The sequence below is a fragment of the Acartia tonsa genome, chromosome 4 (assembly GCF_053477335.1).
Source record: "Acartia tonsa isolate MP-2025a chromosome 4, ASM5347733v1, whole genome shotgun sequence".
NCBI lineage: Eukaryota > Metazoa > Arthropoda > Copepoda > Calanoida > Acartiidae > Acartia > Acartia tonsa.
Window position 1 is genome coordinate 33,847,933 of NC_137263.1, and position 12,692 is coordinate 33,860,624.

At 32.7% G+C, this 12,692-nt stretch overlaps 3 protein-coding genes across 3 annotated transcripts in view; 1 reads left to right on the forward strand and 2 right to left on the reverse strand.

Annotated features, from left to right (window-relative positions):
- The window catches only part of LOC145316890 (uncharacterized), a 256,014-nt gene that overhangs the window by 129,727 nt on the left and 113,595 nt on the right, over positions 1–12,692 (reverse strand). The gene's annotated exons all lie outside the window — the stretch shown is intronic.
- Positions 1–12,692, reverse strand: part of LOC145316891 (uncharacterized) — a 212,543-nt gene that overhangs the window by 86,258 nt on the left and 113,593 nt on the right. The gene's annotated exons all lie outside the window — the stretch shown is intronic.
- Positions 1,401–11,660, forward strand: LOC145318303 (DNA mismatch repair protein Mlh3-like). The gene is made up of 11 exons (XM_080159613.1): positions 1,401–1,483; positions 2,694–2,727; positions 4,416–4,505; positions 4,805–4,888; positions 6,129–6,236; positions 8,102–8,135; positions 8,494–8,604; positions 9,139–9,216; positions 10,427–10,517; positions 10,878–10,965; positions 11,232–11,660. The coding sequence occupies exons 1-11, from the start codon at positions 1,434–1,436 to the stop codon at positions 11,283–11,285; spliced, it is 822 nt and encodes a 273-aa protein (XP_080015739.1). The 5' UTR covers positions 1,401–1,433; the 3' UTR covers positions 11,286–11,660.

A 12,692-nucleotide genomic window follows, 5' to 3' on the forward strand; every position in this document is an offset into this window, starting at 1 on the left:
AACCCTGCGGGGGGACTTAGTCATTTTTTTCAAATTCTCGTATATCAAGGTATATCTTAAATTCAGTACTTCTCCTGTGATTTTGAAGATATTAAAACAAAATCTTTTTAGGTTGGTAAGTAAAAAATATTTGAATTAAGAAAACGGCGGCAGGACCGGCGGGACCGCCGCTCCCGCCGTCGGCCGCCGTTTTCCGCCGCCAACAAAAAATTTTTTTTTGCATTTCTCGCCGAATTAGGCAATTTGGAATCATTTGAGACCATGTTTTTTTTTCAAAAATTTTTCCCCTTACAAGCAGCCCTGCGGGGGGACTTAGTCATTTTTTTCAAAATCTCGTATATCAAGGTATATCTTAAATTCAGTACTTCTCCTGTGATGTTGAAGATATTGAAACAAAATCTTTTTTGATGGGTCAGTAATAAATATTTGAATTAAGAAAACGGCGACAGGACCGGCGGGACCGCCGCTCCCGCCGTCCGCCGCCGTTTTCCGCCGCAGAGCATTGTAAGGGGAAAATTTTTTGAAAAAAATAACATGGTCTCAAATAATTCCAAATTGCCTAATTCGGCGAGAAATGCAAAAAAAAAATTTTTTTGTTGGCGGCGGAAAACGGCGGCGGACGGCGGTCCCGCCGCCGTTTTCTTCATTCAAATATTTTTCACTTACCAACCTAAAAAGATTTTGTTTCAATATCTTTAAAATCACAGGAGAAGTACTGAATTTAAGATATACCTTGATATACGAGAATTTGAAAAAAATGACTTAAGTCCTCCCGCAGGGCTGCTTGTAAGGGGAAAAATTTTTGAAAAAAATAACATGGTCTCAAATGATTCCAAATTGCCTAATTCGGCGAGAAAGGAAAAAAAAATTTTTGTCGGCGGCGGCGGACGGCGGGAGCGGCGGTCCCGCCGGTCCTGCCGCCGTTTTCTTAATTCAAATATTTTTTACTTACCAACCTAAAAAGATTTTGTTTTAATATCTTCAAAATCACAGGAGAAGTACTGTATTTAAGATATACCTTGATATACGAGAATTTGAAAAAAATGACTAAGTCCCCCCGCAGGGTTGCTTGTAAAGGGAAAATTTTTTGAAAAAAATAACATGGTCTCAAATGATTCCAAATTGCCTAATTCGGCGAGAAATGCAAAAAAAAAAATTTTTTTGGTGGCGGCGGAAAACGGCGGTGGGCGGCGGGAGTGGCGGTCCCGCCGCCGTTTTTTTTTGAAAGATACCTCTAGTTGGGGTAATTTCTGACCCAGCCCAAAAGATTTCATCCAATTATCTCTAAAACTAAGTGAGTAGCACCCAAAATAAAATTGCTGGAATGTCGTGGCACGAGTCACCACATTTCCCCCCCCCCCCCTTTATATGTGCTCTTTTTATGTTTTGATATTTTTTTTAGTTTAGATAAAAGTTTATAAAATAAAGAAAAAATGTCAGAACTTTTTACTGTGGTACGAACTTCAAGAATATCTCTTTGCAGGTTTAAAGCTAAAATTTAAAATAAAAAACAGTCCAATCTCAAATGGGTATGTCAATTTACCTTTCATAATATATTCGCTTTTATGAATGTAGTCATCCTTGTTATCATATATCTAGCATCGTATTATAGAAGATATTTTAGGGACCGACAAAACAGAAATGAATTCTATGATTTATATTTTTCTTGTGTGCACAATGTCAATAATGGAATTATTATTGCTAGGATCATACACCAGATTAACATAAACTCTAATAAAGTGAATCTTGAAGAGGGCTAAAATAACGATTAACCCCACCCACCCTCTTCACCTCATTTCCTCCCGTTTAATTGAAAAACGAACTGACCAATAAGTGATGTCCATGTTAGCAAGCTAAAATGACGACTAATTTCCCCCTGTCATAATATCCACGTATATTCAACATTTCTTTGACTATAATTCTATTCTATACGTAAATTTTAAGTTTTGTATAGAGCTGGTCTCGAATCCATTATGGAAATTTTTTCACTATGAGGGGTAGATATTTTATCTTTTATTAATTTGTTAACTTACCTTGAAGAGGTATTTAATTTTTTTTGTCATTTGATGTAAGTTTGATATCAACAAAGCATTTGTTGTTAAATCATCGACTGTTCTTGGTTGTAGCCGGACACTATGCTTAGTGCATGCAAACCCGCGACTGTGGCGTAACACGTAGCGCATCGCCAGTTGTAGATGATAGGTTTAAATCTCAGCCCGACAACGCGTCACAACTAAAGACGTTGATAGTGGTTCCTACTGCTGCTATGTCAGGTGCGTAACAAATAGTTAGAGTAGTGGGAATTCATTTGCCCAAACAGGTGCAATTCATTACCATGCACAGTTAGGACTTCTAAGATAAAGGTCGTGCAATCAAAGGGTTGGTTGTCTTATGGACGCATCAAGTAAGGCTTTGTTCAGAGATACACTAAAATAAGATCTCGTGTTGTATTCAAAACACTATCTAGGGAAAAAGGGTTAAATAACTGTATCTCCCCATCGCATCTACCTTGTGCAGTGCAACCTTACTATTAGGTCGTTGAAAATCAACCTTATATTAACACAGCCAAGTAGCAGAAAATAATTTAGATGCTGACGAAAAGTGTCATTTTGTATTCAATCTCAAGGCTATCCGAGGTTATTCTTAGCGCATACTTGATTTTTTATTCAATTAGTTAATGCAATGAATTACAGGTCGTATGTGTCAAGAAAATCATTATCTCATGAGGTAAAAAATAAAAAAAAATATTTTTTTAAACACACAAAAAGAAACCAAAAAAGATTCCTGGCGTGAAAAATAGCATTTTCGATCTTACATCTTAAATAAATGTATTTTATTATTAGATACGGTAAGTCTAGATAATCAATCCCTTAATTCGACCAATCGTAACTCTGTGTAGAGACTATCAGACCAGGGAGTAAGGGAGGGGACAATGGATCGAATATTCAATTTTTAGGAGTCTCAGACTTTGGGGACTGGCTTAAAGGGAACATGCAAGAATTTAGCAGTTTCTAACCAATCTTGGGGACCAATTATGAATGACGTCACGCAAAATCATGCATAATCTCGCGGCAAACTAGCGCGTCCACAAAAAGATAAACAATAACAAGCAGACAGAATATTTTGATTTTGAAAATTATTTTGTAAATTGAATCATTACATTTTTTATATCTAATTCTTGTTTAATGTTAATTCATTCCGATTAGTGCGTTGTAGAAAGAAATTATATTAAGGTTATTAGTTATTATAAGCAAAGCCTTCCTATAATTAGGTCCCGCACATTTGTACGTCCGTAACGGTTAGCTCTTTTCGTTACTTTAGACATGTTAGATGTTTCTTATTGATTTAATGTAAAGGCAAAAGTTTTTTGTCTTTAGCTTAATATTTCTGTAATTAATGATCCGATTAATTTCAAAATTTTAGGGAAAATTCACGAAGTCCTGAGTTGTTCAAGGTTTGTTTATCATTAAAATCTCAAGATGGTGTTATTTTATTTTTCTGTCCTGGATGCTAAGAGCGCAGCTACCAGTTATCCTAAGATATGTTACTTAAACCTTAAGATCTTTAAAATTAAGATGTACTTAGTTCTCAACTATTTTATTTATGTAGTATGAAATTTTGACGCAAGGTATCTCATTTTTATTTCGTTAAATGAAATAACTTGAGTTAAAAGTTCTGTAGGAAGGTAATTGTTTTAGTAAATTTTGTAATATAATTATTTAAAGGCTTGTTCATGTCTAAGCTTTTTAATAAATACAATAAAAAAATTTGGGTAAAAGATGTTGTAAAAGTAAAATGGTATGTTTCCTTAATTTTCCGAAGTTTAAATAATAACAATTATGGAAATGAATTGTAAACAAGGGCCATGATCTCTAGAATCAAAGGCTTGTAGTAATGCATCAGTTTAAGGATGGTGCATTTCGAATTAAAAACAATTCAAAAAGTCAAAAATTTCCACTAAAGGTTGCTATATTGCAAATACTTGTTTTATCTGGAAATATCTGGGTTTTCAACCTTAAAGGGTCACAACTATAAAATTGAATTTACTGCCCATTGTCCCCTCCCTTACTCCCTGCTATCAGACCACATTTGAAAGTGTACATATTTTGTAATTTTTTTTTCATGTAGTAAGATATAAACAGAAGAACTTCCAAAGAAATACTTTGTGTGTAGAAATTATTTCTCTCAAACTGTTTGTCTTTCGTATTAGGGAATTGAATCATTTGTGACTTCTATCCTTATAAAGTTACAGTAACAAGATGTCTGTTTGTCTGTCTGTACCGAATGATCTCGCTAACCGCTGATTCGATCGGATTGTTCATACAGGGTAGCTCCTATAGGTCCTGAGAAGGTGTATACCTATTTGGGGGGCTTAGCCGCTATTATTGTAATTTTTATTATACTATATATACCAGGAAACTAATGAAAACAAACGAAGAAAGTTGGATAGATTTGAATTTACAAATTTCCAACCACCCAGTCAACCTCTTTCAGCTGGTGTTCAGGTAACAACACTTTTGCCAGCTACGGCAGTGACAGCCAAGTTAGCTGAAAATATTTTACAAGCTGACATTTTTTTCAAATAATCTAAAGCTGTTTGTAGTAAACCTGTGGCCGTATAAATTTTCAGCCGCCCACAAGTTTACAATCAGACCTGACCGGCAGCCATTTTTTTTACATCAATCCTAGACCAGCTACCTCAAATTAATAGCAATGTTTATGTGTTTGGTTTATTTATATGAAGAAAAACTTAAATTGCTGAAATTCCCGAGATCTTACTGAATCGACTCAATTTCTTATATAGATGCGATGCGAAGAAGATCTAACCGAAAGAGTTGAGCTGAAGCTTGATAAATCCTGGCTCAAAGATAATGTTTATATTGGACAGGTCATGTTGAGTTATGGCTTTGCCACTAGCATCTGAAAGCTCTGCATTCAAAGGGGCATAGAGGGGATAGAAATAGCGCAAGATCATTCCAAGATTTAAATCTGAAAACAAAATAGCCTTAACCATCTCATGATATATGTGAAGTTTATCTATCTATAATACAAAGTAGAATGATGTCTGTCTGTCCGTCCGTCCGTCTGTCCGTCTGAAGCTTAAGATCTCGATAACCACTGAACCGATTGGATTCTACTCTTCAGGGTATATACCTATTGGTCCTGTAGTGGTTTTAAGCTATTTTCTTGGGGGATGGGACACCCCCAACCCACCCAAAATTGAAAAATTACCCCCCCCAAAAAAAAAATTCATTTTTTTTTCTAATTTTAATGTTTTTTTATGTATTTATATATTTTTTTATATTTTTTTATTCTTTTTTATATTTTTTTATATTTTCAATTATTTTTCATCTTTTAAAATTTCTTTTCTTCTTTTAAACTTTGTTGTATCAAATTCAAAAAGATTGCGAAACCTTCCTTCTCCTGTAGGGGCGAAGCCCCAAAAAGGCTAATTGCAAAGAGATTTTAAAAAACAATAAAAAAAGAAAAAATTCAAAGGTTTTAAATAATATAAATATATATAAAAAGTTATAAAGAGTTATAAAATGTTATAAAGAGTTATAAAATGTTATAAAGGGTTATAAAATGTTATAAAGAGTTATAAAATGTTAAAAAATACAGAAAATATCTAAAAAAAAAATTTAAAATTCTCCCCTGAACCTTCAGAAAAAAAGCCCTAGAGGCTAGGGGCGAAGCTGCTAGTATAAGATAACCTAATAGATTTAGTAGTTTTTTGGTTGTTTGCGTTCTACTTAATTAGAGTAGGTTAGGTTATTTTGGGCACAGGGTAGACCCTCAGGGTTGGGTCACAGCATGTATTTGACCCGCAGGTTTAGGGCCCCCTGCAGCAACAAGCAAATAGAAAATAAACGTAATTCAATGAAAGGTTAGGCTTAGTTAGCCCAGGGAGGGGTTAGGATTCAAATAACTATCTGTACTGTAATTTGTTAATGTAAACTAAGACATATTATTCTATATTTAATATGTGGATAAAAAGTATCTTGTAAGTGTGTGTAAAAGTACAACTATGCATCTAATATTATATATTTATTAGGTAGATAAAAAGTATCTTGTAAGTGTGTTTAGTACTACAACCAACTATGCATCTAATATTATATATTTATTAGGTAGATAACAAGTATCTAGTAACTGTATGTAGTAGAACAACCATGCTCCTAATTTGGGACCAACACGCTGTTCATGAAAGAATCAGACTGGAGGCTTTAATAAAACAGGTTTTAAATGTTCTAATACAATAAATAATCATAAATGAAGGAGGGATCCAAAGAGAGATAAGACAAGATTAAGACCCAACTTATGATTAACAATGTGTTGGCACTTAGTTTGTAAAACTGAATAAAGATTAAATTATAAACATCCATTTTTTTATCCTTATACTAAAGTAACAGGATGTTTGTCTGTTTGTTTGTCTGTGTGTCTGTATCGAAGGATCTCGCTAACCGCAGAACCGATTGGGTTCTCCTTAACAGGGTATATTCTCATAGGTTCCGGGAAGGTTTATAACTATTTCTTTGGGGGTGGGACACCCCCAACCCCCCCAAAATGAAAAATACTCCCCCCCCCTCAAATTTTTTTTTTTTTTAATATTTTCAACTAAAATTAAACCCCCCCCCCCAAAAAAACAAAAAAAAATTTCCACCCCCCAAAAGATTTTTTTTTTTAATTTTCTTTTAAAATCTAAAATAGAAATTGGGTTATCAAATTCGACTCACCCCTCCTCAAGTTCCCCTAGAGGCCTCTAGGGGCGTAGCCGGTAGTTTAACAAATAGGATCACGGATTTATCCCTCCCTGTAAATCTGAGATAAATGTTAAGGGATGAACTGAATTTAGTTTCCGAAAGTGTGCGTAGCTTCCGCGTCCTATCTCAATATTTGCTACTAGCTAAAAAAGCTTTAAACTTCAAAAAAATCAAAATTTGAAAAATTAAAATTTTTGAATGTTTAATGTATAAATCGTTTATACATTAAAGGGCGAATATAGGTTCGATATGATATGAGCTTATATCAAAGGTGCAATTCCATAGATTATAAATAACTTAAAAATATTGACATATTCAATTGTATAAGTCTATTTATAGCTTAAAACCCGTCAATCTCGAAAAAAAAATTTGGAATTAGTGTGGTTCCCTAAAAACTCAAACACCCTAGCATCACACAAGGCTTCGTGGCAAGGTTAAATTAAATAGCTTTCGTTAAATGATAGTCGTAATAACGTGGAAACCAATTAATCAGGGGTAAATATACCCTCCTTCTACCTTCATAAAGTAAATTATTTAAAAGTTAAAAAAAAACATCAAATAATGTAAAAAATTAAAAAAATTAATCGATAAAATTTTCTTTGAGGAAGAATGATTTCAAATCCCTGTTTTTTTGTGGCCGTGTGTGTGTGTGTTGAAAATGCGTACAGAAGGGTTGTTTATATCATCATGAATTAATCAAAGATCTCTGTACAGAAAATAAAACTTTAAGACGTATTATTTACCCTGTCAATACTCCTGACGCCTTTCTACGCAAATTATTTTTATGCTTTTTAAAAAATTAAATAAACTAGTATATAATCTAAAATAATAAACATTTAAATTATCTTTTAAGGTGCGTGCCAATGTAATAGTCAATCAAACTTAAGCAAAATAGTCAAAAAAAAAGTCTTGTAAAGGGCTAAAATAAACGATTTTGTCGGCAATCTCATTTATTATATGTTCAATTGAAACAGAAAATTGCAAAATCTACTTAAGGATTTTTTTGAATTTTTAAATTTGGCATAGATATTCTAAAAGTATGTAATGGCACCTTTGATATAAGCTCATATCATATCGAACCTATATTCGCCCTTTAAATCGCTTTTCCATTTGACCGGAGTCGCTGAAAATAGGGTCTGCAAAAATTGGGTTATCTGCTGTACACTTTAGGAAACTAGGGCTCGAATAGGAAATTTATTTCAGCTGATCTGTTAAGGATATCTTTCCCAAAACAATTTTAAGCTACAAATGGCAGGGTTTTGTACAGTGTAATTTAAATACTTGTATAGTTCTTGGATTCTTTTGTAACTTAATGTAATACAATGTTCTTTTTACTTTAGTATGTTACAACGGATAACAGCGGTAAAACAACAGGTTTTGTTATTTTTAAAATTAGCAGGGCTCTGCAGCCGCGCTTTAGCTGCAATTAAGCCTCAAATCTAAACCAGTTTGGATGATTTAAATTTTTTTAAAAGAGAAATCGCCGTATTTAGGTCAGGTTTAGACTTACAGCTTATTTTAAAAATTGTAAAAGGTTGATTTCCCTGAAGCTTATATGCGGGTGACGTGCGGCTGCCGAGCGCTCAAAATTACCCTTTTAAAAACTTATTTGTTGTAAATTTTCACCTTTCTTAATTTTCTTATCTTTTACAATACTTCAAATTTATCGGTTTAGATATCTTAATAAACAGATGGACACTTTCACTTCTCTAGGACATAGATTTTGTTTCAGTAAGGAGAGCTCAATGTCCAGAAAATCTTATTTATACTGTATCAAGCAAACAAGCTCAACTAATGATCAGAAATAAGGAAATTATCGAGTCATTTGGCATTAACATTTCAGGTAAGAGATGAAGTTCTTTTGAAAAAAAGGTGGGGGTGATTTTCTCATTCCCGTTTACACTTGCGATTAAATAAAACTAGAATTTTGAATCATCTGTTAATTATAGGCCAGCTATCCTATTATATAAAGTAGTAAGCGTTTTTGTCTGTCCCGAAGGATCTCGCTAACCGCTGAACCGATATTGTTCTCCTTTACAGTGAAGCTTCTTATAGGTCCTGGGAAGGTTTTAAACTATTTTTGGGTAGGGTGCTTTCACCCCCTCCCCCCCAAAAAAATTTTTTTTTACTCTTTTGAAACTCAAATTTAAAGTGGGATGAGGTCGAATTTTCCTCCTCCTACCTCAAGTGCCCCTAGAGGCTTCTAGGGGCGTAGCCGCTAGTAAAATAAAAAGAAAACGGAAAATCCTTATTTGATATTTTTTTGCTGGAAATTTGTAATTTAAGGGGCAATTTTGTTTATCTTTTCAATTACAATCCATGGATAATGATTTTTGCAAACACAAATGCAGGACACAGATATGAAGTATTTTTTTAGGTTTGAAACTCTCTGCAATTCCAAGTTGTTTCTTGTTGGTAGAACAAGAGAGGCAAATGAGAATGATAAAAGAATTAGGTATTTATTTTTGGATTTCAGGGCTACCCTGTCATTCTTATGTCTTGTTATTTTATAAATATAAGCCTGTAGTCATGATGTCATCAATAATTTGTAATGGCATTATATTTCACTTTTTCTTAGATATTACTGTCATTGGAACTGATGATCCATTTAATAGTGAAACTATTGTCTTCCATCAATAAAATGTTAAAAAAATAACCTGTGTTTCTATATATATAAAAAAATGTTATATAATATCGACGTAAATACCAGGCACAAATATTAATGAATTACATTTTTAAGTGGTCGCATTCTAAATCTCAATTTTTTAAAATTCTTTTTCGGTCAGAAATTTTCTTTAAGTTAGTTTTATCTGTTGCGAATCCCCTCTTTGTCTATAATTCCGATATGAACCTGCCCTAAGGCACTTATACTTTTATAAGTACAATTTTATTTTATATAATTCATAGGTATGTAAGTTACTAATATAATGTAATTTTTTGGCTTATGTAAAACATTGAAATATTAAGTCTTATCTTTCATATCTATAATGATAAGATAATACCTACTAGAAAGTTTAAACTTTAACTTATGAAATAAATGATATGAAGTTTTTGCAACATTTTCTTTATTAATGATGAAATTATTTACAAAGTACACCATACCTACAATTTGAAAAAATGTCAAAAATCCGATTTGTGTCACTAAATACAAAATGCCTAAAAAATGTAAATTAACGTTATTTTTTTTCTGGTCCTTCTGCTTATAATATTCCATGTTCTTATCCGCTGCCTCATGTCTATGAAACTATACTAGAAATATAACAAAAAAAAACATAAGATAATTTGCTGTAAAGCTACGTCAAAACATATTAATGCTTTTGCATGTTAAGCAAATTTTATAAAATCACTTTATTATCCACTTACTAAAATCTGATTAATCCTAATATAAAAGTAACATGATGGCGTCTGTGTGTCTCTGTATTTGTTTTTGTAGCGAAGGATCTCGATAATTGCTGAAGCAATATGTTTTTCTTTTCATTAAAGCATCTTACAGGTTCAGGGAAGGTAAATAACTATTTTGGGGGAGTGTACCACCTTCACCCCACCAAAAAGAATCGGCCTCCTTTTCCCCTCCAGTACCCATAAAGGCCGCCAAAGGCGTAGCCGCTAGTTAAACATACAGACACAACAATGAGAAGAGTATACTAATTAATCTCTTATTATAGTTGAAGATGTGTTGACTACAATTAAAGAAGGAGATGTAGCCCCTAATATTCCTAAAACTGTTCACAACCTTCTGTGCAGTCAGGCTTGCAGGTGCATACAATAGTTTTTAACTGGAAATTATTATTAAAGCAATGGCCTGTGTTATGTACCATTGTGCGGTGTAATATTTCATCATAAGAACTTATTTTTCCTGATTTTTTGTAAATAAAACACAGAAACAATTTTCACGAATCACCACAGACCTATCAGATCAACACAAGTTGTTGTGTACAACTAGAAAAAATATAGTTGCTGTGTTATTGGTAGCAGTAATTTTACAATTGCGAATTTGACAAAATATACTTATCTACTGATATAAATGCAGAATTGTGTTATACACATGGCCTCTCTGAGATATAAGAGATTTATTATAAATATAAATGATATAATAATGTTTTAACTTTTTCGCAGGGGTGCCATAATGTTCGGAGAAGAGTTGTCACACGACACGGGTGCCAAACTTTTCAAGGATTTATCCCTATGCCAAGCTCCTTTTCAGGTATATTATGATAATTCAAGAGACAGGATTATTATAGGTCGTGCTACCCACAATTAACTAACTGACGATGGTAATACAATCAAAAGGTTGGTTGTCTGTACTTAAATATAGAGGAAAGTGTATTTATCACTTAGCGTCTGGCATACTGCATTATTATGATAGCATATACTAAAAGAAGATACACTATGACAATGGCATAAGTCACCCAAATAATAATATTTTATTTTATTGCAGTTTTACTTTTGATTAACATCTTTGTTTTACAGTGTGCGCATGGAAGACCTTCTGTTGTACCAGCAATTGACATTCAACATTTTTAGTTTTTTTTTTTTTGCTGTATATGCTAATTTTTAAATTATTGCAAAATTTACGAATCTGAAGGGATAATTGATTATTAATTAATCTTTCTCCAAAGTTTATAAGTGAAATTGAAAATTTAGATTTGGATAGCTGATATATTTTTTTAAAAAAATATAGGTTACATTGTCCACTACCTTTGGTCTAATGGCAAAAAATTCATGTAATCATTTTAATATAAATTATTTTTTCTAACTGAGATAAAATTCAAGTTTATTATATTTCCTATATATGTTTAAATTGATCTGTGGTACAAAAAGAATATTCCATATTTTTTATTGTTAAATTGTATGATTTAAATAAAATTACATAATTTTAAAACAAAAATTTGTATTACACCTAATTTTATAAACTTCCTAGATTTAAAAAATTATCTTATTAAAAAGCTGATAAAGTATTAACCCCTGTAAAAAGGTCAAACGATACATATTGTTCATACTGAAGAATATAAACTATATCAAAAATTTAAGGTAATATAAAATAGGTTGATACAAGTTATTTAATGTTTTTGGCTGTTTCTATTTTTTTTATCACACTTGCATAGCATTATTTAAGTCTTCTTTTTTATGCTTAAAAGATATCAATTAAATTAAATTCGTTAAAATTTAAATTTTTGTTGCTTAATTGCCTGTTAAAATTGACAGGGTTGGATTAATAAATACATAAACCTGTATTTTATTTTAGGTTTCTATTTTCTGAAATAAAACAAGGTTGCCCAAATGTGACAGTAGCCAAGCTCATTATCACAAAATTCATGAAGCTATTTTGCCCCCTTCCCACATTATTGAAAGCAAATAATTTCTACAATTTGCCTCGCCCCGTTCCTAGCGCATAGATAGCTGGTAATTTTGGCAGTTCAAAATCAACTTCACATGTCGATTCTTGAAAAAAAAGATACAACTTAGAAAGTGTACCGGTACCAGAAAGCCATGATCGTAACAGTCAGATCTCATTCCGGATTTAAAGTGATCCGTGGGGAGGGGGTTACATTCGAAAAAAAAGTACTACTCGGCTAATTATTCTATTAAAAAGTTATTATACGGAGCATTCAACGTCCCCCCTACCCCTGACATAATGCTATCCAGTATAATAAGGCACATTATTTGTGCATTTCTATATTCAAGTCGTGAATGTTGTACATATCGCTGTATTTATGAATATATTATTATTACTTGCATCTTACAATAGATTACCATGTACTCTAATAACGTGAAACTCTTGGCTTGCCAAAAAAGCGATACCCCCCATCCACCCCCTTTTCCCCACCCTCCTACGGGATGAACAAACTGACCAATAAATCGACGAAATTTTTTCCCTGTCATCTATAATACCAAGTAGAACGATGTCTGTCTGTCTATTTGTCTGTTTGT